Source organism: Mirounga angustirostris, unplaced genomic scaffold (assembly GCF_029215605.1).
Source record: "Mirounga angustirostris isolate CCGP_5_RB_7025 unplaced genomic scaffold, mMirAng1.0.hap1 SCAF_9, whole genome shotgun sequence".
Lineage (NCBI taxonomy): Eukaryota > Metazoa > Chordata > Mammalia > Carnivora > Phocidae > Mirounga > Mirounga angustirostris.
The window spans coordinates 83,940,429-83,967,027 of NW_026991717.1; the positions used below are offsets into that span (position 1 = coordinate 83,940,429).

The window sequence follows — 26,599 nt, forward strand, 5'->3', positions numbered from 1 at the left end:
GTTACAATTCTTTTTTTTTTAAGATTTTATTTATTTATTCATAAGAGACAGAGAGAGAGAGAGAGAGGGGGGCAGAGGGAGAAGCTGAGCAGGGATCCCAATGCGGGACTCGATCTCAGACCCTGGGATCATGACCTGAGCTGAAGGCAGATGCTTAACCATCTGAGCCACCCAGGCACCCTGAGTTACAATTGTAAGATTGTATGTTCTTGAATGAACTTGTTTTGGGTGACAAACCTTCTGGGACAATGTAGGATTTGGGTGAGTGTGTGGTATGCCTTTCTTTTACAGAGTTGAAGAATACAAAAGGTGAGGCAAGAGACTGCAGAAGAGTTCTCAGGCACAGATTTTGGTAAAATCCAGGGGATCTGGAAATTAATTTCCTCAAAACTAACCAAGCCAATGTGCACCCTAAAGACCTTGGTATAGTGAAGATATTCATATCTTAGTTTGAAGACCACTTGTCTACTGGTCACAGCTGTGAGGAAAATCCAGATCTCCTAAACCTAGGAGTTTAGTACTAACAAAATACTCACTCATAAAAAAAAGTCAACAATTTTCCTTTCAAAGTCCAAACTGCTTCTGTCTTCGCAGATAGGATATAAAGTAGAAACAATAACAAACCTGGCGTTAAGTTGTTGAGTCTCCTAAAGTAATTCTTCTAAAATAAGCTAGAAAGAAATAGAAAACCATTGCTTCCAAATAAAAATACAATGATATTTGGTATTATTTAAGAACAATACCTCCCAACCAAGACCAGCTACAAAATCTTCATATGCTTGACTTCCTCCTGTATTGGTGAGAATGGAATGTTTGTCTTCTTGTCCTTCAGCAACATAAAATACTGCGATCTTGTGGGTCTCTCGACTGTAAAACAAAAGATTACACTATTCATTTAATCATTAATTTATTCATTCACCCATTAATTAAGTTCAATGTACACAGTATGTGGCAATAAAAAGATGAAAATGAATTAAATCTTGTAATCTACTAAGAAGATATGTAATTATAAGTAAAAAATTAGAAAAGTTATAAACTTGCCAGTAGAACAAAAGAGAGGTGTGATTACTTCTGACTGGAGAAACAGAGAGACACTTAAAGGAGAAAGTTACACTGAGTTGGGTGAAGGCAAGTGAGACCTGACAAATGAAGAGGAGAAAGAGTATCAGGAAAGACATGTGTGAATGCATGAAGCATCTGAGGAGTTACCTGTTGTACAATGTGGCTAAATACCAGAGTTAAATGGACGTGTTTTAGAAATATAAGTAGGAATACAGAGATGACTGAGAAATGATCCATTTCTTCAAAGTGCAGAATAAGAAAAAAGAAATTTATACACAAATATTATAGAACTGTGTCGAATAAGTGACAAGCTCTTAGACATTTTTTTAGATCTCCTTCAAATTAAAATGTTCATAAAAACAAATTTCTTGTATGACATTTGGCTTTCCAAGTTAAGTGAGGCACACTACATTTGGTCTAGTGTGATTTAACAAAGCATGGGCTAATGAACTTTATGACCAGAGGTAATGTTTTCACTACTATAGTTTGTAGAAATTAGAAAGCAAGCAAACAAACCATAGCCAGAGAACTGAAATTATTTTAAAAAGTTAGTCAGACAACCAGATTTTCCTACATATCTTGAGGAAGTTGTCAGGTCATGACTGTGGGTTTCAACATCAGCAACTTAAAATCAGGAACACAGATATTTTAGCTGCTTTCACTAATGGCAATATTTCACTTTATGGGGTGAACACTTAGGCAACTTTTGGTATATTCAATGTATTGTTAGGATAATCTAACCTAAGTAATAAAATATAATTGGGGGGGGAACTTCAGCGGACCCTTTCTCAAGCAAAATAACAATTTAAGTGGTGAAAATGATTTTTAAAAAAATCATTTAAATTCTCTGCATATTGTCCTAAGGGCATACAGCAAATGGACAAACATTCATTCAAGAAAATCTACCAAATCTAGTAAGAACAGAATGAGTCTTTGGCATCCCTTACCCCACCCCTTTACTTCCACATTATAGCTTTATCCTGGGCATTCTACTCAGGCCAATATAAGGGTTCCCTTCTCCCCTCCAGTTCCCAGACTGGGAATATGGTTTCATCCTGGGAAAAATAGGCTTCTGGCTGTGTTTCTCATCTTCCCCAGATCCATGCTGCACAAAATCTATTCCAGGCAGCTGTGACTGAGAACCATGTCTCCCTTAACTCTTCCAGCTCCTTCTCTTACGATGGAAGCTCTAGGTGCAAAAGGCTGAGTTTTCCCAATCTTCCCCACTCTAGCTTACCAGTAGGCTAGAGGTTTCACACCAGTAGGTGAAAGCTAAGAAGATGAAGAACTGCCAATCCTTCCCTAACTGTTCACTTGTAGAGTGAGAGTGTTACTCCAGGAAAAGTTGGTTCTTGACCCCACCTCAGGTATAGTGGCAGAGTTCTGCCACTACTTGTGTTCTGCTCAGGGTGAAACACAGGTCATAAGGACAAAGAACTCAGCTGCAGCTCTGCCTGAGGGGAATGATTTGATTTTGAAACAAAGCTTGGAGAACTCCATGCCTATGGGTTTGTCAAAAACAAGAGAGTGTGGTGGAAAGCCATTAAGAGAAGCTAACACTTCCAGACACAAGTAAAACAGCAGAGCAACCAGAAGTTTTAACAGAGAGAAGCAGGAAGAGATAGCCAAGAAGGGTTCTCTTGGGAACACAGTCAAGTCTACAGGTGAAGAAACCTGTGCACATGTACTACCTTGCACCCACACAGGAGCAATCAGAGTAAGATGCAGGACAGACATGAAATAATGCCCCAAGCCACACAGACCTATCAACACAAGGGGAAGCCTCACAAATACTCTACTTGAGCTCAGGGTCAACTCTTAGGTAGCCACAACTTTAAAATAACATCCAGTCAATCCTGGCAGTCTAGACGACTGTGCATATCCAAAGCTGTACTCTATTTGGAGCAACCAGAGAGCAAACCTCCAAGCTACTAGTCTCTAGGTGAACATGGGACAAAAAAACATAAACATTCTGAATATGATAGCAGCCTCCAAGCCACACATACATCCACAGTAAACAATAAAAATCTAACTGGCTAAGGGGGCCAAAATACAAACTTTGATTAGTAGTAGATTGTGTCAACCCAGGGGGGAACCCATGGGTAGCCCTACTAAAAGATAAACATTTTAAAATTTTTGAGCAGGGAGAGCTGAGGCTGCACATGGTGGGGAAATAGACTTTGCAGGATTAGTTCAGCCAAATCACTAGAAAATAAACAAATGATCAAACACTGCACTTTTGATCCAAAGACACAAATAATGTTGAAAGTAAAGTAAACAGAAAAAGACACCATGCAAGTAGTAACCAAGAAACCTGGAGTGGCTATATTAATATCAGACTTTAAAATGAAAAATATTAGTGATAAAGAGACATTTCATAATGTTAAAAGGTCAGCCTACTAAATTTCATAATGTTAAAAGGTCAGCCTACTAGGAAGATATGAAAATTAAAAACACACATGCACTCAACAGAGAACTTCAAAATACATGAAGCAAAAACAAAACTGGAGGCAGAAATAGACATTTCTACAATCACAATTGAAGACTTCGATACCCCACTTTTAATAGTGGACAAAACAATTAAGAGTATCAACAAGGAAACGGAAGACTTCAATAATACTGTAAACCAACTAGATCTAAAATACATTTATACAACACCCCACAAAACAGTAGTAGAGCACACATTCTTCTCAAAGATATAGGAACATCCGATAGGGTGGACCATATGGTAGGTCAGAAAACAAGCCTCAATAAATTTGAAAGGATTGAAATTATGCAAAGTGTATTTTCTAATCACAATGGAATGAAATTAGAAATCAGTAAAAGATAAAAACTTCAGGAATTTCACATGTATGTAGAAATGAAACAATGTACTCCTAAATAACTGAGAGAATCAATGTCAAGGGAAATAAGAAAATACCTAGAGATGATGAAAATGAAAACATAACATACTAAAATTGATGGCATACAGGCAAAGCAGTGCTCACTCATAAATTTATAGATGTAAATGCCTATATTAAAAAAGATGAAAAGATCTTGCATCAATAACTAAACCTTCCACTTTAAGAAACTAGAAAAAGAGCAACTAAAATCAAAGCAAGAAAAAGGAAATTATAATAAAGACTAGAGTGGAAATAAAATAAAATAGAACAGAAAAACAACAGAAAAATCAATGAAACCAAAACTTGGTTTTTTGAGATGATAAACAAAATTGATAACTTTATAGTTAGACTGAACGAGGAAAAAAAGAGAAGACTCAAATTACTAAAATCAGAATCTAAGGAAGAGACATCACTACATATGGTACAGAAATAAAAAGAATTGTAAGGGAAAACTCTGAACAACTATATACCAACAAATTAGATAAAATAGATTAAATGAAAAAATACCTAGAGACACACAAATTACTAAATTCAACTCAAGAAGAAAGAGAACACCTGAACAGATCACTTACAAAGAGACTGAATTAGTAATGTGATTGAAAAGGAAGAAGTAAAACTACCTCCACTTGCAGATGAGATGATTTTGTATATAGAAAACCCTAAAGAATCCACTGCAAAGTTGTTTTCTTTTTTTTTTTAAAGATTTTATTTATTTATTTATCTGACAGAGAGAGACACAGCAAGAGAGGGAACACAAGCAGGGGGAGTGGGAGAGGGAGAAGCAGGCTTCCCGCTGAGCAGGGAGCCCGATGTGGGGCTCGATCCCAGGACCCTGGGATCATGACCTGAGCCGAAGGCAGACGCCCAACGACTGAGCTACCCAGGCGCCCCGACTGCAAAGTTTTTAGAGCTATTAAATGAGTTCAGCAGGGTTCAAGATACAATAACCACATATAAAAATCAATTGTATTTCTATATACCAACAATGAACAATTAAAACAAAACTAAGAAAATTCCTTTTATAATACTATACCATCAAAAATAATAAATTACTTGGGTACGTAAGTACAAAAGTACTTAACAAAAAGTTAAGTATAAAACTTATACTCTGAAAATTACAAAACACTGTCAAAAGAAATTAAAGATCTTAAAAAAAAATCCCATTCATGGACTGAAAGACTTAATATTGTTAAGATAATATCCCCGAACTGATTTACAAACTTAATGTAATCCCTACCAAAATCCCAGCTCCTGTTTTTATAGAAACGCACAAGCTCATCCTAAAATTCACAGGAAGATACGAAAGATCCAGAATATCCATAACTATCTTGAAAAAGAAGACAAAGTTGGATTCATAATTCCCAATTTTAGAACTTGCCACAAAGCAGCAGCAATCAATGCACTGTGGTAGTGTCATAGAAGTGACAAACAGATGTATATGGAACAGAATCTTTGATTTAGAAATAAACCCTTATATTTGTCATCAGTTGCTTTTCTGACAAGGATACCATGACAATTCAATGGGAAAAGAAGAGTCTTTTCAACAAATGGTGCTGGGGCAACTGGGTATGTACAAGCAAAAGAATGAAGGAGGATTCTTACCTTGCAACTTCCTACCTCACACCAAAAACAACAAACAAAAAGGACGTTAGATCTTAATATAAGGTTTAAAACTATAAAGTTATAAAAAAGTTTATAAAACTAGTGTCCATGGCAAAAAATGTACATGAATGTTCATAGCAGCATTATCCATAATATCCAAAAAATGAAACCAACCCAAATGTCCATCAACTGATGAATGGATAAACAAAATGTAGTATATCCATACAATGGAATATTATTCAGCAATAAAAAGAAATGAAGTGCTGAGAACACACTGCAATACGGATGAACTTTGAAAACACTATGCTAAGAAGCCTGCCACAAAAGACCATATATTGTTTGATGCCTTTTATATGAAATGTCCAGTATAGGCACATCTATAGAAATAGAAAGTAGATTAGCGCTGTCTACAGCTGGGGAGTGGGAGAAGGGGGTGGTTGGCGGTAATGGGGAGTTACTGGCAATGGGTATGGAATTCCTTTTGAAGGAACTAAAATATTCTAAAATCAGGTTGTTGTGACAGTTGCACAACCCTGTGAATATACTAAGAACATGTATACTTTAAAAATGAGTAAACTGTATGGTATAAGAAGTACATCTCAAAAAAAAAAAAGAAGTACATCTCAAGAAAACTGTTAAGAATTTAACTTGGAAGCACAATCCACTATGTGTAAATCCTGATCCTGGGGCAGAAAGGGAACTTCTCCAGTGTTCTTACTTGGTGTTTCTGTGTCACATTTTGGTAATTCTTGCAATATTTCAATTTTTTTCAGGTAAAGGTCTATCAATTAACTCATAAATCACAATTTATAAAATAAATAGAAATGTTCACCTAATACTATATAAATCTAAAAGCAGGGAGAAAAATATGTGCCATGCAGGAAAAAATAGAACATAAATCTTTACAATGCAAAAGTAAAAGAGAAATCACCTTTATATTATCTATGACCTTCCTACAATTTGTAAAAGCAGAGCTCAGATGCCTTTCATGTCAAATTTTAATCTCTCACCATTCCCTCTTATTTTTCTACTTACCTAACTACTGCTGCTAAAATGTTTGGTATATTGTCATTAGCTTAATATGTACAATAATGAACAACTAGGGAAAGAAACCAGAAAAAAACACCCATAAAATTAATGAACTTGCAACTTACATGCAACCATGTAAGAATATGTACAGAACTGGCAAAATACTGTGAGCATACTATTGGAAAATTCAAAGTGAAGTCTGCTAAGTTGTAAGCACTTCTGAATCCCTGCATATACAATGCGATAGAAGTAATAATACAAATTTTGAGATTTGAAATAAAATCTGGTGGTTGTTCAACCAAGAGGAATAGGAATCAGTTAATCTAGTCAAAGAAAATAAAGGATCTATAAATGGTCTAGGAAGATAAGAGTATAAACAACATCACTTTTCATTTTTCCTCTCTAGTCCATCAGAAAAGTACAAGCCTACCTCAGAGATATTGCAGGTTTAGTTGTAGGCTACAATAAAGTGAATACAGCAATAAGGTGTATATAAAAGTTACGTTTATACTATACTATACTATATTAGGTGTGCAATAGCATTATGCCTAAAAAAATACATACTTTAATTTTAAAAATCACTTTTGCTAAAAAATGCTAACCATCATTTGAGCTTTCAGCAAATCATAACCACTGATAATAGATCACCATAACAAATATAATGAAAAAGTTTAAAATATTGCAAGAATTAACAAAATGTGACAGAGACGCAAAGTGAGCAAATACTGTTGGAAAAATGGTGCTGATAGACTTTATCTCTTGCTCTTTGTAATAGTCTCTTTAAAGTAGTAAAGACATGAATCAAGGGGTTGGGGGCAAGAAAAGCATAGAAGAAGGGATAATAAGAACTGGCGCAATAGTTATGAAAATCTAAGGGCAAGAGAAAGGAAATGGTCAAGTTTGGGTGACTGAAATGATATTTCTAAACATAATCAAGAAAATTATGAGGAGGATCTGATTTGGGAACAAAATGGTGACCTGGGAGGAAGCAGGTAAAAATTTGTAATAGGCAGCTGCAAAATCATGACAAGAGAATTGAGAGACAAGTACAAGGAAAGAATGGGGTTAAGAAGATAGGAGAGATACCCAATGAGGGGAATAAGTATATTAGGGGGTTATGAGGTAAAAGATGAGCCAGTGAAGACAAACTTGGAATAATTAGAGAATTAGGAGTTGAATGAGGTAATTGTAGTGCTACAGAAGCCGGGGAGAAGAACATTTTAGAGAACAGACTACAGTATTAAATTAGGGGATATAATACTCAAGGGGTTTTTAGGGCAGTGAAACTATTCTATAGGATACTGTAATGGTGGATACCTGTTAACTACACATTTGTCAAAATGCATACAATGTACAACACAGAGAATGAACTCTAATGTAAACTATGGACTTCAGTTAATATATCAATATTGTTTCATCAATTTTAACAGATGTTATCACACTGATACAAGAGATAGAAAAATTATGTGTAGGGGAAAAGGGTATGTGGGAACTCTCTGTACTTTGCAATCAATTATTTTGTAAATCTAAAACTGCTGTAATCTTTTAAAATGCTTATTAAATTAACTAAATTTAGTTAATTAGATAAAATGTTGAAGATTGAGAAAACTCTAGACTTTTTTTTTTTTTTAAGATTTTATTTATTTATTTGAGAGAGAATGAGATAGAGAGCATGAGAGGGAGGAGGGTCAGAGAGAGAGGCAGACTCCCCGCCGTGCAGGGAGCCCGACGCGGGACTCGATCCCGGGACTCCAGGATCATGACCTGAGCCGAAGGCAGTCGCCTAACCAACTGAGCCACCCAGGCGCCCGAGAAAACTCTAGACTTAATGGTCAAGATACTAACCTTCAGAAGGATAGTTTCAGTAGAGCAGTGAGGTCTGGAATACATGTTGAGCAAGAGAGCAAAAGAGTTGATTCTTGCCCTCAAGGACTTGACCATTTAGTACCAAAGATAAATTATCATGGGGAAGAGTTAGGATATAAGAACTCAAGATTATTTAGAGGGTTATTATAATTGTTTTGGAAAGAAGTAATAAGAATATCTAAGAATAATAACAGTAATAATAATAATACACTGTGATAAATGTTATGACAGGGAAGTGTTACAGGGCTCTGTGAGAGCACATGGAAGATCCAAACACAGACTGGGGAGGAAGGTAAAGAGAGGTAGTTTAGGGAAAGGATTTCAGAAAACATGATGTTTAAGCTGAGACTAAAAAAATGGACAGGAGTTGTACTCTGAAAAATTTTATAGTCTAAGACCATTTCATTGTTAAAAAATAAAAGTAAGACAAAAACATTCAATTCTAGAAGAAAAAGAACAATATAAAGCTTATAAATAAATAATAGATAAAAATTAATGAGTTAGAAAACAGAATATAATAAACTAAAAACTGTTTCTTTGAAAAGATTAAGTAGATTATTTGCATCAAGAAAAAAAGCCCACTGTAATGGTGATGCATAATTAATTATAACTTTAGTTTAAAAGTTAGAAAATGTTTTTAAAATAACCATAAACATAACAATTTGTTATTGTAGTAACACCAATAACCTAAAATGTGAGGAAGAAGTAAAAATATAAAGTTTCTATATGCTATCTATCAAGTTGTAATCAGCTTAAAATAAGATGTTATAAATATAACATATTTTATATAAGCCTTGTGGTAACCACAAAGGAAAAAACTTGTAGCAGATAAACAAAAGACTATGACAAAGGACTCAAACATACTACTACAAAAAGTCTTTAAATCACAAATGAAGACATGGCATTAGTAAGTTTTTACCTCTCAACAATTACTTTAAATGTAAATAGATTAAATTCTTCAATCAAAAGACACAGAATGGCTGAATGGACAAAAAAAATGAGATCCAAATGATATGCTGCTTACAGGAGACTCATTTTAGCTTTAAGGGTGAACAGAGAATGAGAACTGAAGGGACAGGAAATAATATTTTAAGCAAATGATAAACAAGAGAAAGCAAAGGTAGCTATATTTCTATCAGACAAAATAGACTGTGAGTTAAAAATGGTAAAAAAAAAAAAAAGTTACTATCATAAAGAAAAGGGGTCAATCCATCAAGAAGATATAACAATTATAAATATTTATGCACCCAACATTGGCACACCTAAATATATAAACCAAGTACTAAAAGAAAAGGGAAATACACAGCAATACAATAACAGTTGGGGACATTAATACCCCACTCTCAATAATGGACAGATCATCCAGATAGGAAATCAAATAAGAAAGTGAATTTGAACAATACTATACACCAAATGGACTTAACAGACATATACGGAACATTCTGTCCAATAGCAGCAAATACACATTCTTCTCAAGTGCACATGGAACATTTTCTACGATAGATCATGTGCTAAAACACACAAGTCTCAACAAATTCAAGAAGACAGAAATTAGTATCACGTATCTTTTCCAACTACAAAGGAATTAAACTAGAAATCAATAAACAGGAGGAAAGCTGGAAAATTCACAAATACAGGGAAACTAAATGACACACACCTGAACAACCAATGCATCAAAGAAGGAATCAACAGGGAAATTAAAAATATCTTGAGACAAAAAGAAAAGGAAATACAATAAACCATAACTTATGGAATGTAGCAAAAGCAGTTCCAAGAGGGGAGCTTATAGTGATAAATACATACATCAAGAAAGAAAGAACTATCTCAAATAAACAACCTAACATTATACCTAAAGGAACTAGAAAAAGAAGAATAAACTAAGCCCAAAGTTAACAGAAGAAAGGAAATAATAAAAATTAGAGCATAAATAAATGAAATAAAGAATAGGAAAATAGAAAAGATGAACAAAACCAACAGCTGGTTCTTTGAAAACATAAACAAGATTAATAAACCTTTTGCTAGACTAACCACAACAAAAAAGGACCCAAATAAATATTACTATAAATGAAAAGGAGATGTTACAACTGATACCACAGAAATGCAAATGATCATAAGAGACTATGATGAACAACTATTTACCAAACAAGTGGACAACCTAAAAGAAATGCATAAATTCCTAGAAATGTACAACCTACCAAGACTTAATTATGAAAACCAGAAAATCTAAACAGACCAATAACATGTAAGCAGATGGAAGCAGTAATCAAAAACTTCCCAACAAAGAAAGGCCCGGTACCAGATGGCTTCACTGTGAATTCTACCCAACACTTAAAAGAATTAATACCAACTCTTCTCAAACTCTTCCAGAAAAGTGAAAAGGTGGGAATACTTCCAAACTCATTTTACCAGGAGAGCATTACCTTGATACCAAAGCTAGGTAAGAATACTACAAGAAAAGAAAATTAGAGGCCAACATCTCTGATGAATATAGATGTAAAAATTTTCAACAAAATACTAGCAAATAGAATTCAATAGCACATTAAAGAATCATACAACATGGGCGCCTGGGTGGCTCAGTCGTTAAGCGTCTGCCTTCGGCTCAGGTCATGATCCCAGGGTCCTGGGATCGAGTCCCGCATCGGACTCCCTGCTCAGCGGGGAGCCTGCCTCTTTCTCTCTCTCTCTCTGTCTCTCTCTTATGAATAAATAAATAAAATCTTTAAAAAAAAAAAAAGAATCATACAACATGATAAAGTGAGATTCATCCTCTGGATGCAAAGATGGTTCAACATATGCAAACCAATAGATGTTATACATCACCTCAACGGAATAAAAGATAAAAATCATACAATCATCTCAACAGATGCAGCAAAACAATTTGACAAAATTCAATACTCATTCTTGATAAACAGTCTCAACAAACTGGGTATAGAAGGAATGTACCTCAAAATAATTAAGGCCATATCTGATAAGCCCACAACTAACATTCTCTGTGGTGAAAAGCTGAAAGACTTCTTTTTTCTAAGATCAGGAACAAAATCAGAGTGCCCAACCTCATCACTCCTATTCAACACAGTATTGGAAGTCATAGCCAGAGCAATCAAGCAATAAAAAGAAATAGAAAGCATCTGAACTGGGGAGAAAGTAGTATGATTATCTCTTTTTGCACATGACATAATCTTGAACAAAGAAAATACAAAAGATTCCACCAAAAAACTGCTAGAACTAGTAAAGAAATTCAGTAAAGTTGCAGGATATAAAATCAATACACAAAATCAGTCATTTTTCTATACACTAACATATTTCTTTATTTGAAAAAGAAATAAAGAAAACAATCTCATTTATAATAGCATCCCAAAAAATTGCTCAGGAATAAATTTAGCCAAGATGAAAGATCTTCACAATGAAAACTATGAGACATTGATGAAAGATATTGAAGAACACACAAATGAAGAGAAAGATAGCCTGTGGTTCATGGATTAATATTAAAATGTTCACACTATCTAAAGTAATCCATTGATTCACTGCAATCCCTATCAAAATTCCAATGGCATCTTTTTTTTTTTTTTTTTACAGAAATAGAAAAGCTATACTAAAATTCATATGGAACCATAAAAGACACCAAATAGCCAAAGCAATCCTAAAACAGAATAACAAAGCTGGAGGCATCACATTTACTGATTTCAAACTATATTACAAAGCTACAGTTATCAAAACCATACTGGAATAAGGACAGACACAAAGATCAATTGAACAAAACTGTGAACCCAGAAATAAACCCGTGCACGAATAGTCAACTAGTATTTGAAAAGGGAGCCAAGAGGGCGCCTGGGTGGCTCAGTCATTAAGCGTCTGCCTTCGGCTCAGGTCATGATCCCAGGGTCCTGGGATCGAGTCCCACATCGGGCTCCCTGCTTGGCGGGAAGCCTGCTTCTCCCTCTCCCACTCCCCCTGCTTGTGTTCCTGCTCTCGCTATCTCTCTGTCAAATAAATAAATAAAATCTTTAAAAAAAAAAAAAGAAAAGAAAAGGGAGCCAAGAATATCAATGTAGGAACGATGGTCTCTTCACTACACTAGATATTCATATGCATAAGAATGAAACTGGACCCCTACCTTATGCCACTCACAAAAATTAACATGAAATGGATTAAAGACTTAATATTGTAAAACTCCTAGAAGAAAAATAGAGGATAAGCTCTTCGACACTGGTCCCGGCAATGCTTTTTCAGATATGAAAGCACAAGCAACAAAACCAAAACAAGTGGGACTATATCAAACTAAAAAGCTTCTGCATGGCAAAACAATGATAAACAAAATGAAAAGGCAACCTATGAAGTGGAAGAAAATATTCGCAAACTATATATATGTATCTAATAATGGGTTAGTATCCAAAATATTAAGGAACTCATACAACTCAACAGCAATAAAACAAGTAATCCAATTAAAATGGACAAAAAGAAAAAAGAAAAGAGGACCTAAAAAAAAAAAAAATGGGCAAGGACCCAAAGAGCCATTTTTCCAAAAAGGTTATTCAAATGACCAGCACATACATGAAAAGGTGCGCAGCATCACTAATCACTGGGGAAATGAAAATCAAAACCACAATGAAATATCACCTCACACTTGCTAGAATGGCTATTATCAAAAAGACAAGAGATAACAAGTGTTGGTGAGGATATACAGAAAAGACAAGCCTTGTTGTAAACTGTTGGTGGGAATGTAAACTGATGCAGCCTTTAGGGGAAACAGTATAGAAGTTCCTCAAAAAATTAAAAACAGAACTACTACATGATCCAGCAATCCCACTTCTGGATATATATCCAAAAAAACCCCAAAATTACTACCTTGAAGAGATATCTGCATCCCCATGTTCACTGCAGCATTGTTTACAATAGCCAAGGTATGAAAACAACCTGTGTTCATCAACAGATGAATGGATCAAGAAAATGTGGTATACATGTACAGCTGACCCTTGAACAAGAGGGGTCTGAACTGCATGGGTCTATTTATAAACAAATTTTTTTTCAGTAAATATAGTACAGTACTGTAAATGTATTTTCTCTTATGATTTTCTCAGTAACATTTTTCTATAGCTTACTTTAAGAATACAATATATACCACATATAAAATATATGTTAATTGACTTTATATTATCAGTAAGGCCTCCAGTCAAGAGTAGGCTATTGGTAGTTAAGTTTTTAGGAAGTCAAAGTTATATGCAGATATTGAACTGCATGGGGATGGGGTGAGGTTGGTGCTCTTAATTCCTGTGTTCTTCAAGGGCCAACTATACAATGAAATTCAGCCATAACAAAAGGAGGAAATCCTGCCATTTGTGACAACTTGGATGAAACCTGAAGGCATTATGCTAAGTGAAATAAGTCAGACAGAGACAGACAAATATTGTATGTTCTTACTTATATGTGGAATCTGAAAAAAATGAACTCACAGAAGCAGAGCAGACTGGTTTCAGGGGTGGGGGATAGGGAAATGGGCAAAATGGGTGAAGGTGGTCAAAGGGTATAAACTTCCAGCTGTGAGATGAGTAAGTTCTGGGGAAGTAAAGTACAGCATAGTAACTATAGTTAACAGTACTGTATTATGTATTTAAAGGTTGCTAAGAGAGCGGATTTTTAAAGTTCTCATCACACAAAAAATTATAACTATGTGAGGTGATGAATGTGTTAACTAACCTTATTGTAGAAATCATTTTACAATATATATATTTATAAATCATTATGTTTAAACCATAAACTATCACAATGTTGTATGTCAATGCTATCTCAATAAAGCTAGAGGGAAAAAATTTTGAAGGGATGATATGGGAACACATAAAATAATTTTTTAAAAAGAGCAAAAAAAAAAAAAATACCACAAAACTAAAATGAGAAAAGGAATATAGCGGAATTATTATATGTGTGTATGTACTAATCTGTATTAGTATGCATTGAAAACCTCAATGAAAAGGAGTTTTGTAAAAAACCAAAAAACACTGAAGTTGACCCAAGAGCTAAAAGAAAACCCAGAGGATAATAATGATGAAACAAACTGAAAGAATTAGAAATTTTACTAGTTATTCCAAATTTTCAAACAACAGATAATATTCGTTTCATGAAGCTGGCTATAATCTTAACTTTAAACATAGTAAGAACAGATAAAAAATTAAATAAATATAGAATATGCTTAGAAATGGGCTATACCCTAATTCAAAATTAAAGTCTAGTAAATTGAACACAACAGGAAGTCAAATGACCCAGTAGGTTATTCCAAGAATTATTTAATATTAGCAATCTAGTGATACTACATATAATATACCTCAGTTAAGAAAGCAAAACTATATGAAAATTTGAATAGATGCTGAAAAAGATTCCAATAACAGGATGTCCACTCTTACAACAGGTATTTAACACTGTAGTGCAAGTTCTAGTCAATGCAATAAAATGTAAGCAAAAATAGGCATAACTTTTAGAAAAGAGATTATTTGTAAGATAATTACATACCTAAACAGATCTGAATAGACAACTATAAAATGTTTAAAATAAATAAGAGAATTCACTAAAGTATTTGGATAGCAAAATATAATGGGAAAAAAATTCTATTTAGAATAGCATAACAACAATAAAATAACCCTAAAAGTAATGTCTGGGTCTCAGAATAAATGAAAAACACACCATGATTATGAATGGGAAGAATGATGATAGCAAATGTACTTATTCTCTGCATATGAAAGTTTTATTGTAAATCAAAACCAAAATATCAATGGGATTTTTTTCCTGGAAAACAAGAGCGTAATTCTAACAGGTATCCAGAAGAAAAGACAGGTGATAATATCAAAGAAAAGAAGAATATGTATGAATAGGGTGAGGAAGAAGACTGGGTCTATCAGATATTAAATTACAAAGCTATAATAATCACTAACATCTGCATAAAACTGATAGACAACTCAACAGAAATGAACAGATAGCTCTGAAATAAACCGGTTAATATTTGATAAAGGAAACATCAAATCAATGAGAAAGTTATGGATTATTCAACAAATTATGGAAATAGACTATTCTTCAATATTCAAGCTAGTTCCATTTCTTATTCCATAAACTAAAATGTATTCCAGAAGAAATAAAGAATTAAATGTAAAATAATTACCATTCCTACCAAGTAATTATGGATCTAGAAGGAAATACAGTAGAACATTTAATTGATTTCAAGACAGAATTCTCTAAGCACAATAAGGAACTGAAAAAAAACCAAAGAAAGCAGACTGAGAAATAAAATTACATAAAAATGAAAAACCTGTATGCTAAACAATATGAAGTTATTGAAAACCGAAAGCCAAACAACTAACTGGGAAAACTCCCACAATAAGTACAAAAGTTAATCCTTACATACACACATATGTAGAAGAGCTCCTGCAATTAAGAAAAATTTCCTTTTAAATAGAAAAAGGACACTAAGAGGGAATTTGAAAAAAGATTAAAATTTCTTACAAATACATGAAAGATACTAACTTCACTAGTAGTAAAGAACAATAAATTAAAGAGATACCATGATCTGCCTCCCAAGCTAGGAAAGATTTAGAAAATATGACCAATACCTTGTGTTGGCCAGACTGAAGTTATATTAGTGTTCTTACGTAATGTTGGTACTAATTAGAAATTAGTACTTAGTGAAAAGTAATTCTGTAGTATGTATGGCCTGAAATTAGTTCTTATGCTTTGATGTAATAATTCCATTTCTAGGAACCTATCCTAGGGCAAGATATTAAAAACAATGTCAATGTCCAATAATCATAGAACTTGGCACCATAAAAAATTATTTTTGAAAAATATCAAAATGCCTGAGGAAAATGCTCCCAACATGATAAAGTCCTTTCTAAAAGATAACTTACTGTATACATATTACTAGGATTCCAGTTTTTTAAAACAAAAAAATCATATGTATATCAAAAAAGACTGAAAATAAACAAATGTTCAGAATAGTGTTATAAATATATGGTTTATTTTTTTATTGTATATTTTCTATAATAACTAGAGAAACTAGACATTATTTTTAAAAGATTATTCTGAAAAAAGCTAAAACCACAAAAACCAAAGAAGTGAGTAAAGATATTTTCTCATAAAATTTGGTAGTAAAAGGCATGAAAGGGATAAACTATAGGTTGAAAGGATGGTAACTGAGGACAGTTTTGTTTTCTTTTGTTTAAAGAAACGTAACAACTGTGCTTATGGTAAAGGGGTAAGTAGAAATACAAGATAAAGATGTGGTAACTTTTTGAAGATCCTAGAGTAAGCAGAGAAGGTAGGAGGTAGAAGTATAGACAGAAAAAAAAAAAAGGTTTTTCTGAAACTGAAGGTGAGCAAGAAAAGATGGCTCAATATAGCAATTTTAAAGAGAAGTTATAAGGCGGAGTTGTTTGATATGGGAAAGGAATGAATAATCTTGTTTATTTTGCATTCCTATAGAATACTGCTGGCATGGTAGTCTGTTTCAAATGAATTCCCCAATTGTCAGAATCACTGGATTTAATTAGAGGTGTGACTAATGTGTGTTAAATATGAATGGGTGGAGGAAGAAAGGTTAGGAACTATTGTTCTACCAGACTGTCTTTCACATAGGAGGTCAAACATTTGAATTGAATCCTCAGTGAGGTTAGAGTAGAGATGATCTTTTGACTATAATGAAGGGCTTGAAGAACAAAGAAGTGGTTTATAATAATTACTCTGAGGAACAAAGTAAGAAGTGAACAAGGGATAAGAAATTTGCCAAACAGTAGAGAAGGTATTGCTGAAGTAAAGGAGCATGAATCTACAGTAACTCTCTATATCACACTGGTTTGATCATTTTCTCTAGTAATATACTGCGGCCTAGGAGTAGAGAAAGTAGATGCGAAGAATGATTTGGATCAGGGGCACCTGCATGGCTCAGTTGGTTAAGCAACAGACTCTTGGGTTTTGGCTCAGGTCATGATCTCAGGGTCCTGAGATCCAGCCCTGCATCAGGCTCCACGCTCAGTGGGGAGTCTGCTTAAGATTCTCTATCCCTCTGCTCCTCCCCCCCAACTCACACATGCATGTGCTCTCAATAAAATAAAATCTAAAAAAAAAAAAGAATGATTCTGATCAGAGAATTGATTATAGTCATATATATATATAGTCTATATATACATATATATATAGTCTATATATATATATATACTTAAGTGGAAGAATAGTTTTGAGGATGTCAGAAATGGCATTTTTATAGCTGACAATGTGCGAGTCTGCTGACAGGACCAATGAAATCAGAGGTGGGTGGCAGACTGACTGTGGGAACAGAAAAAGCAAAAAACTGGAAACACAAAAGTACAAAACACCAACTGACTAAGATGTGAGAGAGTGAGAAATGGATATTAAGTAGGTTGTGGATTTGAGATCTCAGAAATACAGGTATTCAAAGTATTGCTTTATTAATGTGTTTCTAGTTATACTGCCAAAAAACCCCATCCATAAATTTGATTTAGAGTCTAGACAAGAAACTAACATATATATATGTCAACCTTACAGAAATTCCAGTTAAGTAATATTTTGCAGTTTCTAGTACTGGTTTCCCAGAAGTCTTGTTCATATACTATACATCAAGAACCTAGATACCATCAAAATAATGATGTAACAAGATTTTACACATCAAAACCCAAATGTAAACAGGTACATATCCAAGACCTTAATGAGAAATCAGATTTATAGCAATATAATAACCTATATCCATGTTCTTTGCTCCATTAATATTTTTTGTATGTACTAGCTTGTATTTTTTTTTTTAAGATTTTATTTATTTTTTTGACAGAGAGAGAGACAGCGAGAGCAGAAACACAAGTAGGGGGAGTGGGAGAGGGAGAAGCAGGCTTCCCGTGGAGGAGGGAGCCCGACGCAGGGCTCGATCCCAGTACCCTGGGATCATGACCTGAGCCGAAGGCAGATGTTTAATGACTGAGCCACCCAGGCGTCCCATGTACCAGCTTGTATTCACCAGTCATTTCACTTGAGACCTCCAAGACTAATCAAAAGGGTATATTTGGAATGTCTAACTATGGGAAAACCAAAGGACATTTTTTAAGTTCAGTTAGATTTCTGCCATCAAAAGAATTCTGAAATGCATTAAAAAGGTATAAACTATTCAAAGATACCAAACATTTTAATGTAGTCCTGCATTTTTTTCAAAAAGTTTATTATTTAAAGGTATAAGTAAATCAAATGTTTCTGTTCAGAAAGTCAACAATACAGTATTATTCACACATAAATAGAAATAGCTGACAGTTGCTAGTTATAAATCTGAAGGTTCTCCAACAACTTACCACTGTCTTGAATCCAAGTTCCTAAGTTCTCTAAGTAGTTTCTCATTTTTCTTCAAGAGATGAAAGCTCCTCCTAAATAGAGAGATTTATAAACATTTTCATCACCTTTGCAGTGAATGACATGACAGTCCCGGAAATACTTTCCACTCTACTCATGCAACTTTTAAACACTTTTCTTGCCTTTTCATGCTTCTAACACAAAGGAGAACAGACCCTAAAAGAAATGTAAAGAATAAATGTCATTATTTCTACCGAGGCCCTCATAGATTTCTGTCAGTGGATCATTATCTATTGATCACTTCAATTTTTCCTTGCAGATGCTGTGAGCTTCTCAAACTCATATCCAGAAAAATGGATAAAAGTACTTGCAGGTTCCTTCTCAAGAGTTTCCTAAAAATATTTAAGAAAGTTGCTCCTAATGAGAAATAAAACATTCACAAAATCTAAATCATTATCAAGTAAGCATATGTAATCCAGATGGAATTTGCTTTCTTCCTTATGTTACCTTACAGGTATTTTTTACACTATGAAGCAATGTAGACATTTTACCAAATACATTCTTTATGTGCTAAATACATACAAATTATATTCATGAAATCAATGCTTGCTGTGGTAAAATACAGCTTCCCACCTTTAATTTTTCTCAAGAGCCAATATATGAACCATCCTACAGCAAGAGAGAGTAGAATGCACTTACATGAGTGGCAATTACCTACACTTGGACATACCATAAGGCAAACTGTATTCCTGACATGTCTTCCCCATAAAGCAGAGAATACTGCCTTCTAATAAATGGAAGCGTTTAAATTAAGTAAGGTTATAAACGCTATTCAAGCAAGTAGAACTCCATTTCAGTGCTTCAACTGCATTTAAATTACTTTAAGATTTATTTGTCCAGTGATACCTGAGTTCCCCTCCTACTACAAATTGAACAAAAACAATACATTAAATAATGTCGTGTCTTCCACATCCCTACAGCTTTTAGTATCATAGAAATTTAAAAAATAAATGTATAATGATGCTTTATACTAGTGTACAACTTGGTATTTTATGTACATTATCTAAATTCTCACCACTATGTGAGGTGGGAGTTATTTCTTCAACTTATAGCCTGAAGCTTAACGGTTAAATGACTCTAACCTGGTTCTTCTGATTTAAATCTAATGCCTTTTCATTTAACTCTTACCCAACTTACATGAATACTTGGTGTTAACTGCAAGCTTTTTGCAACATGTGTAAGAAAACAAAATTTAAAAAAATGAAATACAGATTCTTTTCCTGATTTGATGATAAACCTTGAGTTAACTTCTCTGATACAAACAAGAAAAGATCATATTGTTATTTGTCAAAAAAACCCGTTAGGCTTATGTGACATAATAAGAAATATGTACTTGGGCTCTGCCCCAGTTCCTGACAGAGCTCCTAAAACTCTTGTTATTTCCTGAGCAATGAAGGTGACAGGAACATCTTACAGAGTTCCTAAATCTCTTGCAATTTCCCTGGTAATAGGAGAATCTTCTGTTCTGATGAGGTGATGCTTGGTGGGCTCCTGGATAACTTTAGGATGGGGCTTGGTCATCTGAAGGCACAAACCATGATTAGAAGCTTGGAACCTTCAGCCACCCCTATGGGGAGGGGAGACTAGCTGGAGACTGAGTTAATAATTAATCATGCCTATGTGAAGAGGCCTCTATAACAATCCCTAAACCATGAGGTTCAAAGAGCTTCCTGGTTAGTCAACTCAAGTCAATGTGCTAGGTCGGTGGCAGACCCCAACTCCGCAGGAACAGAAGCTCCTGCACTTGGGAACCTTCCAGACTTCATCCTATGTACTTCATTTGTCTGTTCATCTGTATCCTTTAACTACCTTTTATAATAAACTGCTGAAGAGAAGTAAATGTTTTGTGAGCCATTATAGCTAATTATCAAACCTGAGGAGGTAGTTATCTGATTTATAGCTAGTTGGTCAGAAATATGGACTTTCAATTGTGTCTGAAGTGGGGGGCAGTCTTGTGGGTCTGAGCCCTCAATCTGTTTGTGCTAACTCCAGTTAGTGCTGGACCTGCCTGGTGTGGGAAACCCACCTATTTGGTGTCAGAAGTGTCATAAGAAAAAAAAGTTTTTCCTATTAGCTTACGTGAAGGTTGGAAAAATAAGATATTTTTTCAATTATATGAGCTGTAATTTCAAAGTCAGAAAGTTCTACCAGTCATTATGAAAATGTTAATAGTTAATTTATTGAGTTATCTTTTTATTCCCTTGAATCCTGATACAACTCAGTCATCTCAAAAAAAAAAAAAAAAAAAAAAAAAAAATCTGTCCAAAAGCCAAAGAACTAATTGGTAGATAAAATTTAGTGAGGAAAAGAAGAGAAACTAAAATGCCTGATCAAAAGATGAATAAGACTAATGTTAAAAAAAAAATTCTTTTATTCTTACCTTTTGTCCCAGGAATTCATTCCCAATATACTAAGAAGCAATCTGCAATAATAAAATGCTGACTGAGGCTTTTGAGGTGTTGGTTCATCTTGCTCCACAGCTTTCATGTTTAAGTCATTAAAGTGTTTCTCAACAAATTCTTTTTCCTCTGTATGCTGCTTAAGGATAGCATTAATAACATCATTTTCCTGTTTTTCAGAAATGCACACAGGTTGTGGAGCAGGAATATTAAGTGAGATTCCAGTTCTCTGTAAGCATTCAGGACTAGTTATACCTAAATACTGCAAAAGCTCGTCAAGAACATCTTCTTCATCTCTTATGGTATCCCAAGTTGGTACAGTTTCTCTAAATCCTCTTTTAAACTGGAGGGAAATCCCATCATTTACTGTTATATCTTCTAAGCATTCATTAGATGTAGGAGGCTCTTCTGGCTTCTCTTGGCGAGACAATGAAAGTACGAGCGATGTAGCCTCTGACAAGGCACTCACAGGAGGTGGTCCATACAGAATGGCAGAATCCCATGAATATTTTCCGGAGAGATCACGTACTATGATTCTAACATTTGAATTGGCTGACGCAAGGCCAGCAGATAAACCTCCTCCAGGTATACTCTCTTCTGATCTGATCTGGATACAGGAGACTAAGGTTGTATTGTTCAACACAAAGAACTGGATATTTGGACTCTCAAAGAGTTCAGGAGAAAGTTCAGTACTTTCACTGTAATGATTGTCATGATTTTCACACACCTGACTTGTTAGCATAGCAGGACCACCACTCATTGGATAATGGCCCAAGTGATTTACCAGATGTGTAATAACAGTGCGGGCGGCTATCGAGATTAATCCTTGCTGCATTTGAGTTTTCACTAGAAATAAGAAATATAAGTGAGTGGGAATACTGCTGCTTCCTAGGAAGTCATGTTAACAATGAAATTATTAGACAACAAATGGAGATTTCTTCACATTATCAAAATCACATTAAAATATTAGAGTAAATATGAATATTTCCAATTCAGATTCTGTACTACAGGAATGATGGCAAAGAAGAAAACTCTCTTTGATGAAGTTTTGTTAATTTTATGAAAAAGCCCTTTTTCAAAGTTTTGCTTATGGAGTCATAATTTAAACTTAAGCCTTTATATGTAAGTCATACTTTAAAAGAAGGATCCCAAGTATTATAAATCACCTGAAATCGCTTAGTATACACATTAGAAAGCCAATGAAATCCAAATGATAAGTTTCTTACGAGTAAATTCAGAGAGACAGCATGCCTTAAATGTCATTTAATTATGGCTTTTATCACAGATATAAAAGTTTCAGAGAAAAGTAATCCTTCACTAAACTTTAGGAGTCACAATCAATTTAAACAGTAAATTGGTACAGCCAGTATATGCCACAAAAACTTTATTTTAAGGGAAAGCAAATTTTATGGGACTGCTTATGTATTATATTTTTATAAGATACTCTTCTGGGTCCGGGGATGCGGAGAAAGGGGAACCCTCCTACACTGTTGGTGGGAATGCAAGCTGGTGCAGCCACTCTGGAAAACTGTACGGAGGTTCCTCAAAAAGTTGAAAATAGAGTTACCCTATGATCCAGCAATTGCACTACTGGGTATTTACCCCAAAGATGCAAAAGTAGGGATCCGAAGGGGTACGTGCACCCCGATGTTTATAGCAGCAGTGTCCACAATAGCCAAACTGTGGAAAGAGCCAAGATGTCCATCGACAGATGAATGGATAAAGAAGATGTGGTATATATATACAATGGAATATTATGCAGCCATCAAAAGGAATGAGATCTTGCCATTTGCAACGACGTGGATGGAACTGGAGGGTATTATGTTGAGTGAAATAAGTCAAACAGAGAAAGACATGTATCATATGATCTCACTGATATGAGGAATTCTTAATCGCAGGAAACAAACTGAGGGTTGTTGGAATGGGGGGTGGGGTGGGAGGGATGGGGTGACTGGGTGATAGACACTGGGGAGGGTATGTGCTCTGGTAAGCGCTGTGAATTGTGCAAGACTGTTGAATCTCAGATCTGTACCTCTGAAACAAATAATGCAATATATGTTAAGAAAAAAAAAAGAAGAAGGTAGCGGGAGGGGAAGAATGAAGCGGGGGAAATCAGAGGGGTAGACGAACCATGAGAGACGATGGACTCTGAAAAACAAACAGGGTTCTAGAGGGGAGGGGGGTGGGAGGATGGGTTAGCCTGGTGGTGGGTATTGAGGAGGGCACATTCTGCATGGAGCACTGGGTGTTATGCACAAACAATGAATCATGGAACACTTCATCTAAAACTAATGATGTAATGTATGGGGATTAACATAAGAATAAAAAAAAAAAAAAGATACTCTTCTGGGTCATTGTGACCTAGTCTGAGCAGTTAAGTTGTATGTAAGAAGCATATTTCCTTCCTTCCTTAAACACCTTAGGGATAACAAATAGATAAAGAGCATACCCATATGAGTAATTAAAAAAAAAAAATCATACCAAAGAGTTAAAAAAGAAAGCTCAAAGAATATAGCACTCAGAGGCCTGAAATGTCAGGACCTCAAGGAAGAGGAAAAGGGAAAAAGAAAGCAGAAAACACAGAGAGAGAATAAAGGGAGGAAGGAAGAAGTGGAGATAGACAATAACTTGTCAAAGCCCACTAGCCAAAGACTGCCAGTGTGATCCTAAGTAGGGCTGATGTGGAAGTCAGTTCTGAAATAAGTGGCATCAGGAAGTGGAGACAGTTTGGTTACGATTATCTTGATACTTTTCATCCAGGAGGCAGGGGAAGAGCTGTCATTGGTAAGCAAGTACTCATCATTCATGTTAGGATGTTTAGTTGTGTGTTTGTATGTTTACTGTGTTCTTGTCTTATGTAATTATAGACATGATTACAGAATGACTGTGTCTCCATAATGTTCTACCATAGTCTTAGAGTGATCTGTCTGAGTATTGTTTATATTCTGAAAGGATTTTAATCATTTGGGAATACTATGGCCTACCTGCCATAATAAGTCTACATTTGATCTAAATCTAAATCTAGATTTGATCCTGATGACCAAAGCATTATCTACATGTAATAAATGCCTTAGTTTTAAGTGTACTTTGTGATGTATTTTGGTAACTGTACAGAACTGTGTAACCACCCAACATAATATATAGTAAAATTCCCACATAAAAAAGAATAAATTTTATTTTATGTAAATTATATCTCAGTAAACCCTACTTTAAAAGTTTATAAGGACAGGGGCGCCTGAGTGGCTCAGTCGGTTGAACGGCTGCTTTCAGCTTAGGTCATGATCCCAGGGTCCTGGGATCGAGCCCCGCATCGGGCTCCCTGCTTGGCGAGGAGCCTACGTCTCCTTCTCCCTCACTTGTGCTCTCTCGTTCTCTCTCAAATTAATAAATAAAGTCTTAAAAAAAAAGTTTATAAGGACATTAGCTTGTGCACTGCTCATATGATACTTAAAAAGAGGAAAGAGAAAAGAAAAGTGTTACATTTTCAAGGCCACAGCCCTCAAGGTTGGAACCAACACACTGGCTATAGGCAGAGATCAGCAAGAAACCAGCAGCTGTGCCATTAATAGCAAAAACATCTTCTTCCATTATTCCAACTCTAAAAAAGAACAGTTTTCTCTGGCCTTTGGTTGATTTTGAAATGTTAAGAGTATCAAAATTTTAATCTTCCATTATCAATCAAGTTTGTGACTATATACATATGTATATGAATATTTTTCAGTTTACTTAAAAAGTTCCAGTTACATTGAGTTGTTCTTCAATTATAAATACGGCTAGTTCTGAAAATCAGCTATTCAACACTAGATAACACTAAATGATTAACCTTAATTCAATCCTACATTTTTAAGACCATATGCAAGCCAAGTAATAAGATATGTCACTGGATGATGAGAAACAGAGGGGTGGCTTGAATCTAGTGTCTGCTTTCCCTTCCCTCATTGTAACAGAATTTAATGAACGTTCACGCTGTTAGGGGCCTTACACACAATCTAGCCAATACCTGTCATTTTGAACATGAGGACAAGTGGGTACACGAGTTAAGGGATTTATTTGCCATAGAAGAACAAGGCTGGTCTTTTGCTTCCCAGTTCAGTGTTATTTCCATCTTTACCACAACTCTAATTTTCATATTTTTCTCTTTTGTTAAAATGCCCCTTTCTTTTGGCAAATCACTGTGACATATGGAAATAATGAATTCAAAATTTGTTTTTTCTTTGTATAGTAACTTCAAAATAGTATTATTTAGTGTAAAGTACCATATAAAAGGGCCAGATCAATTGAAAAACTCATTTAAATAAGACTAAATCACATTTTAAATGGTAATAAAAATCATAATTAAAGACATTAAAAATTTTTTTGATGTATGAAAAAAATTTTGTTCTTTCTTTTTCCTTCTTCTCTCCTTTTGAGTGATAAACTTAAATAGGTGGCTTGTTCTAAGCAGTGAATCTTTTTTGCAGAGCATTTCTGAAGTGAAAGAACGTAATTTAATAGAAGCAGATCACAAAATAGAGACAAATTCCTGACACTGTTTCTGGCCTGAGCTGTGATCATGGACAAATCACATACAACACCTTAAACCCCCTTTTTCTCTAAAAATAATACAGATTTCTTTTATAAAGATGAATTGAAAACTCATATAAAAAATTGGATATAACAGAAGCAATATAAATCATTCAATTTTGAGAGCATTATAAGTAACACAGGTTTTATGAGTTCCTTTTTCAAACTTACTTATAAATAAAACTGCAAAAACAAGCCCCACTCTTTACCTACTACAAACCTCTAAGCCCAGGTACCTGTCCATCCTATACATCCTCTTCTCAAAGGAAGAGATAGTGGGAATGAAGTTCAAATGAGCTTGTTCACAAATCTGTCATAATTATTAACACTGAGAGTACTTAAAAAATACATTCAGATTTTAAATGTAGGTAACAGCATTTTCTTTCCTAAGCTGCTTCTCTTCAGGATATATATAAATATGAAAGGATAAAAATATGTCAACTTGTTAACTGGGCAATTTTATTTAGATCTTTTTTTGAGTTATAAACTATAGAATAACGTATTTATCTCTCTTCTACATATCTATTTAGATATAAAGAAAATACATGAAATTCTCTAAATATTGAAAATGAAATTCTAAATAAATAGCTTTATGAGAAAATGCAACATGAAGATATCGATGCTTCTAAGGCTTTGTGTAACTGGCATTCATTTAAATAAGTCTATTCAGGGTTGTCTTTTCAGACTGTCAGATTAAACAAACCCTACAGCATTTGCAGCAAACCCATAATTACAGATTATTATGGCATACAAAAGCAGCAAGACATAAAAAGCTGCAGCAATTCATTGCACTGTAACAGAACATGCAGA

The 26,599-nt window shown here is 34.6% G+C and overlaps 1 protein-coding gene and 1 long non-coding RNA gene across 10 annotated transcripts in view; one reads left to right on the forward strand and one right to left on the reverse strand.

Annotated features, from left to right (window-relative positions):
* Positions 1–26,599, forward strand: part of LOC123861527 (uncharacterized) — a 213,895-nt gene that overhangs the window by 185,566 nt on the left and 1,730 nt on the right. The window lies entirely within an intron of this gene.
* Positions 1–26,599, reverse strand: part of RALGAPA1 (Ral GTPase activating protein catalytic subunit alpha 1) — a 250,249-nt gene that overhangs the window by 70,006 nt on the left and 153,644 nt on the right. For 7 of the 8 annotated variants that reach the window (XM_064570955.1, XM_064570956.1, XM_064570950.1 and 4 more), the window contains 3 exons: positions 21,208–22,072; positions 18,770–18,841; positions 744–867 (listed from right to left, as the gene is read on the reverse strand). In XM_064570955.1, coding sequence (XP_064427025.1) covers positions 744–867; positions 18,770–18,841; positions 21,208–22,072 — 1,061 coding nt within the window. The other variant, XM_064570951.1, reaches the window with a different exon arrangement.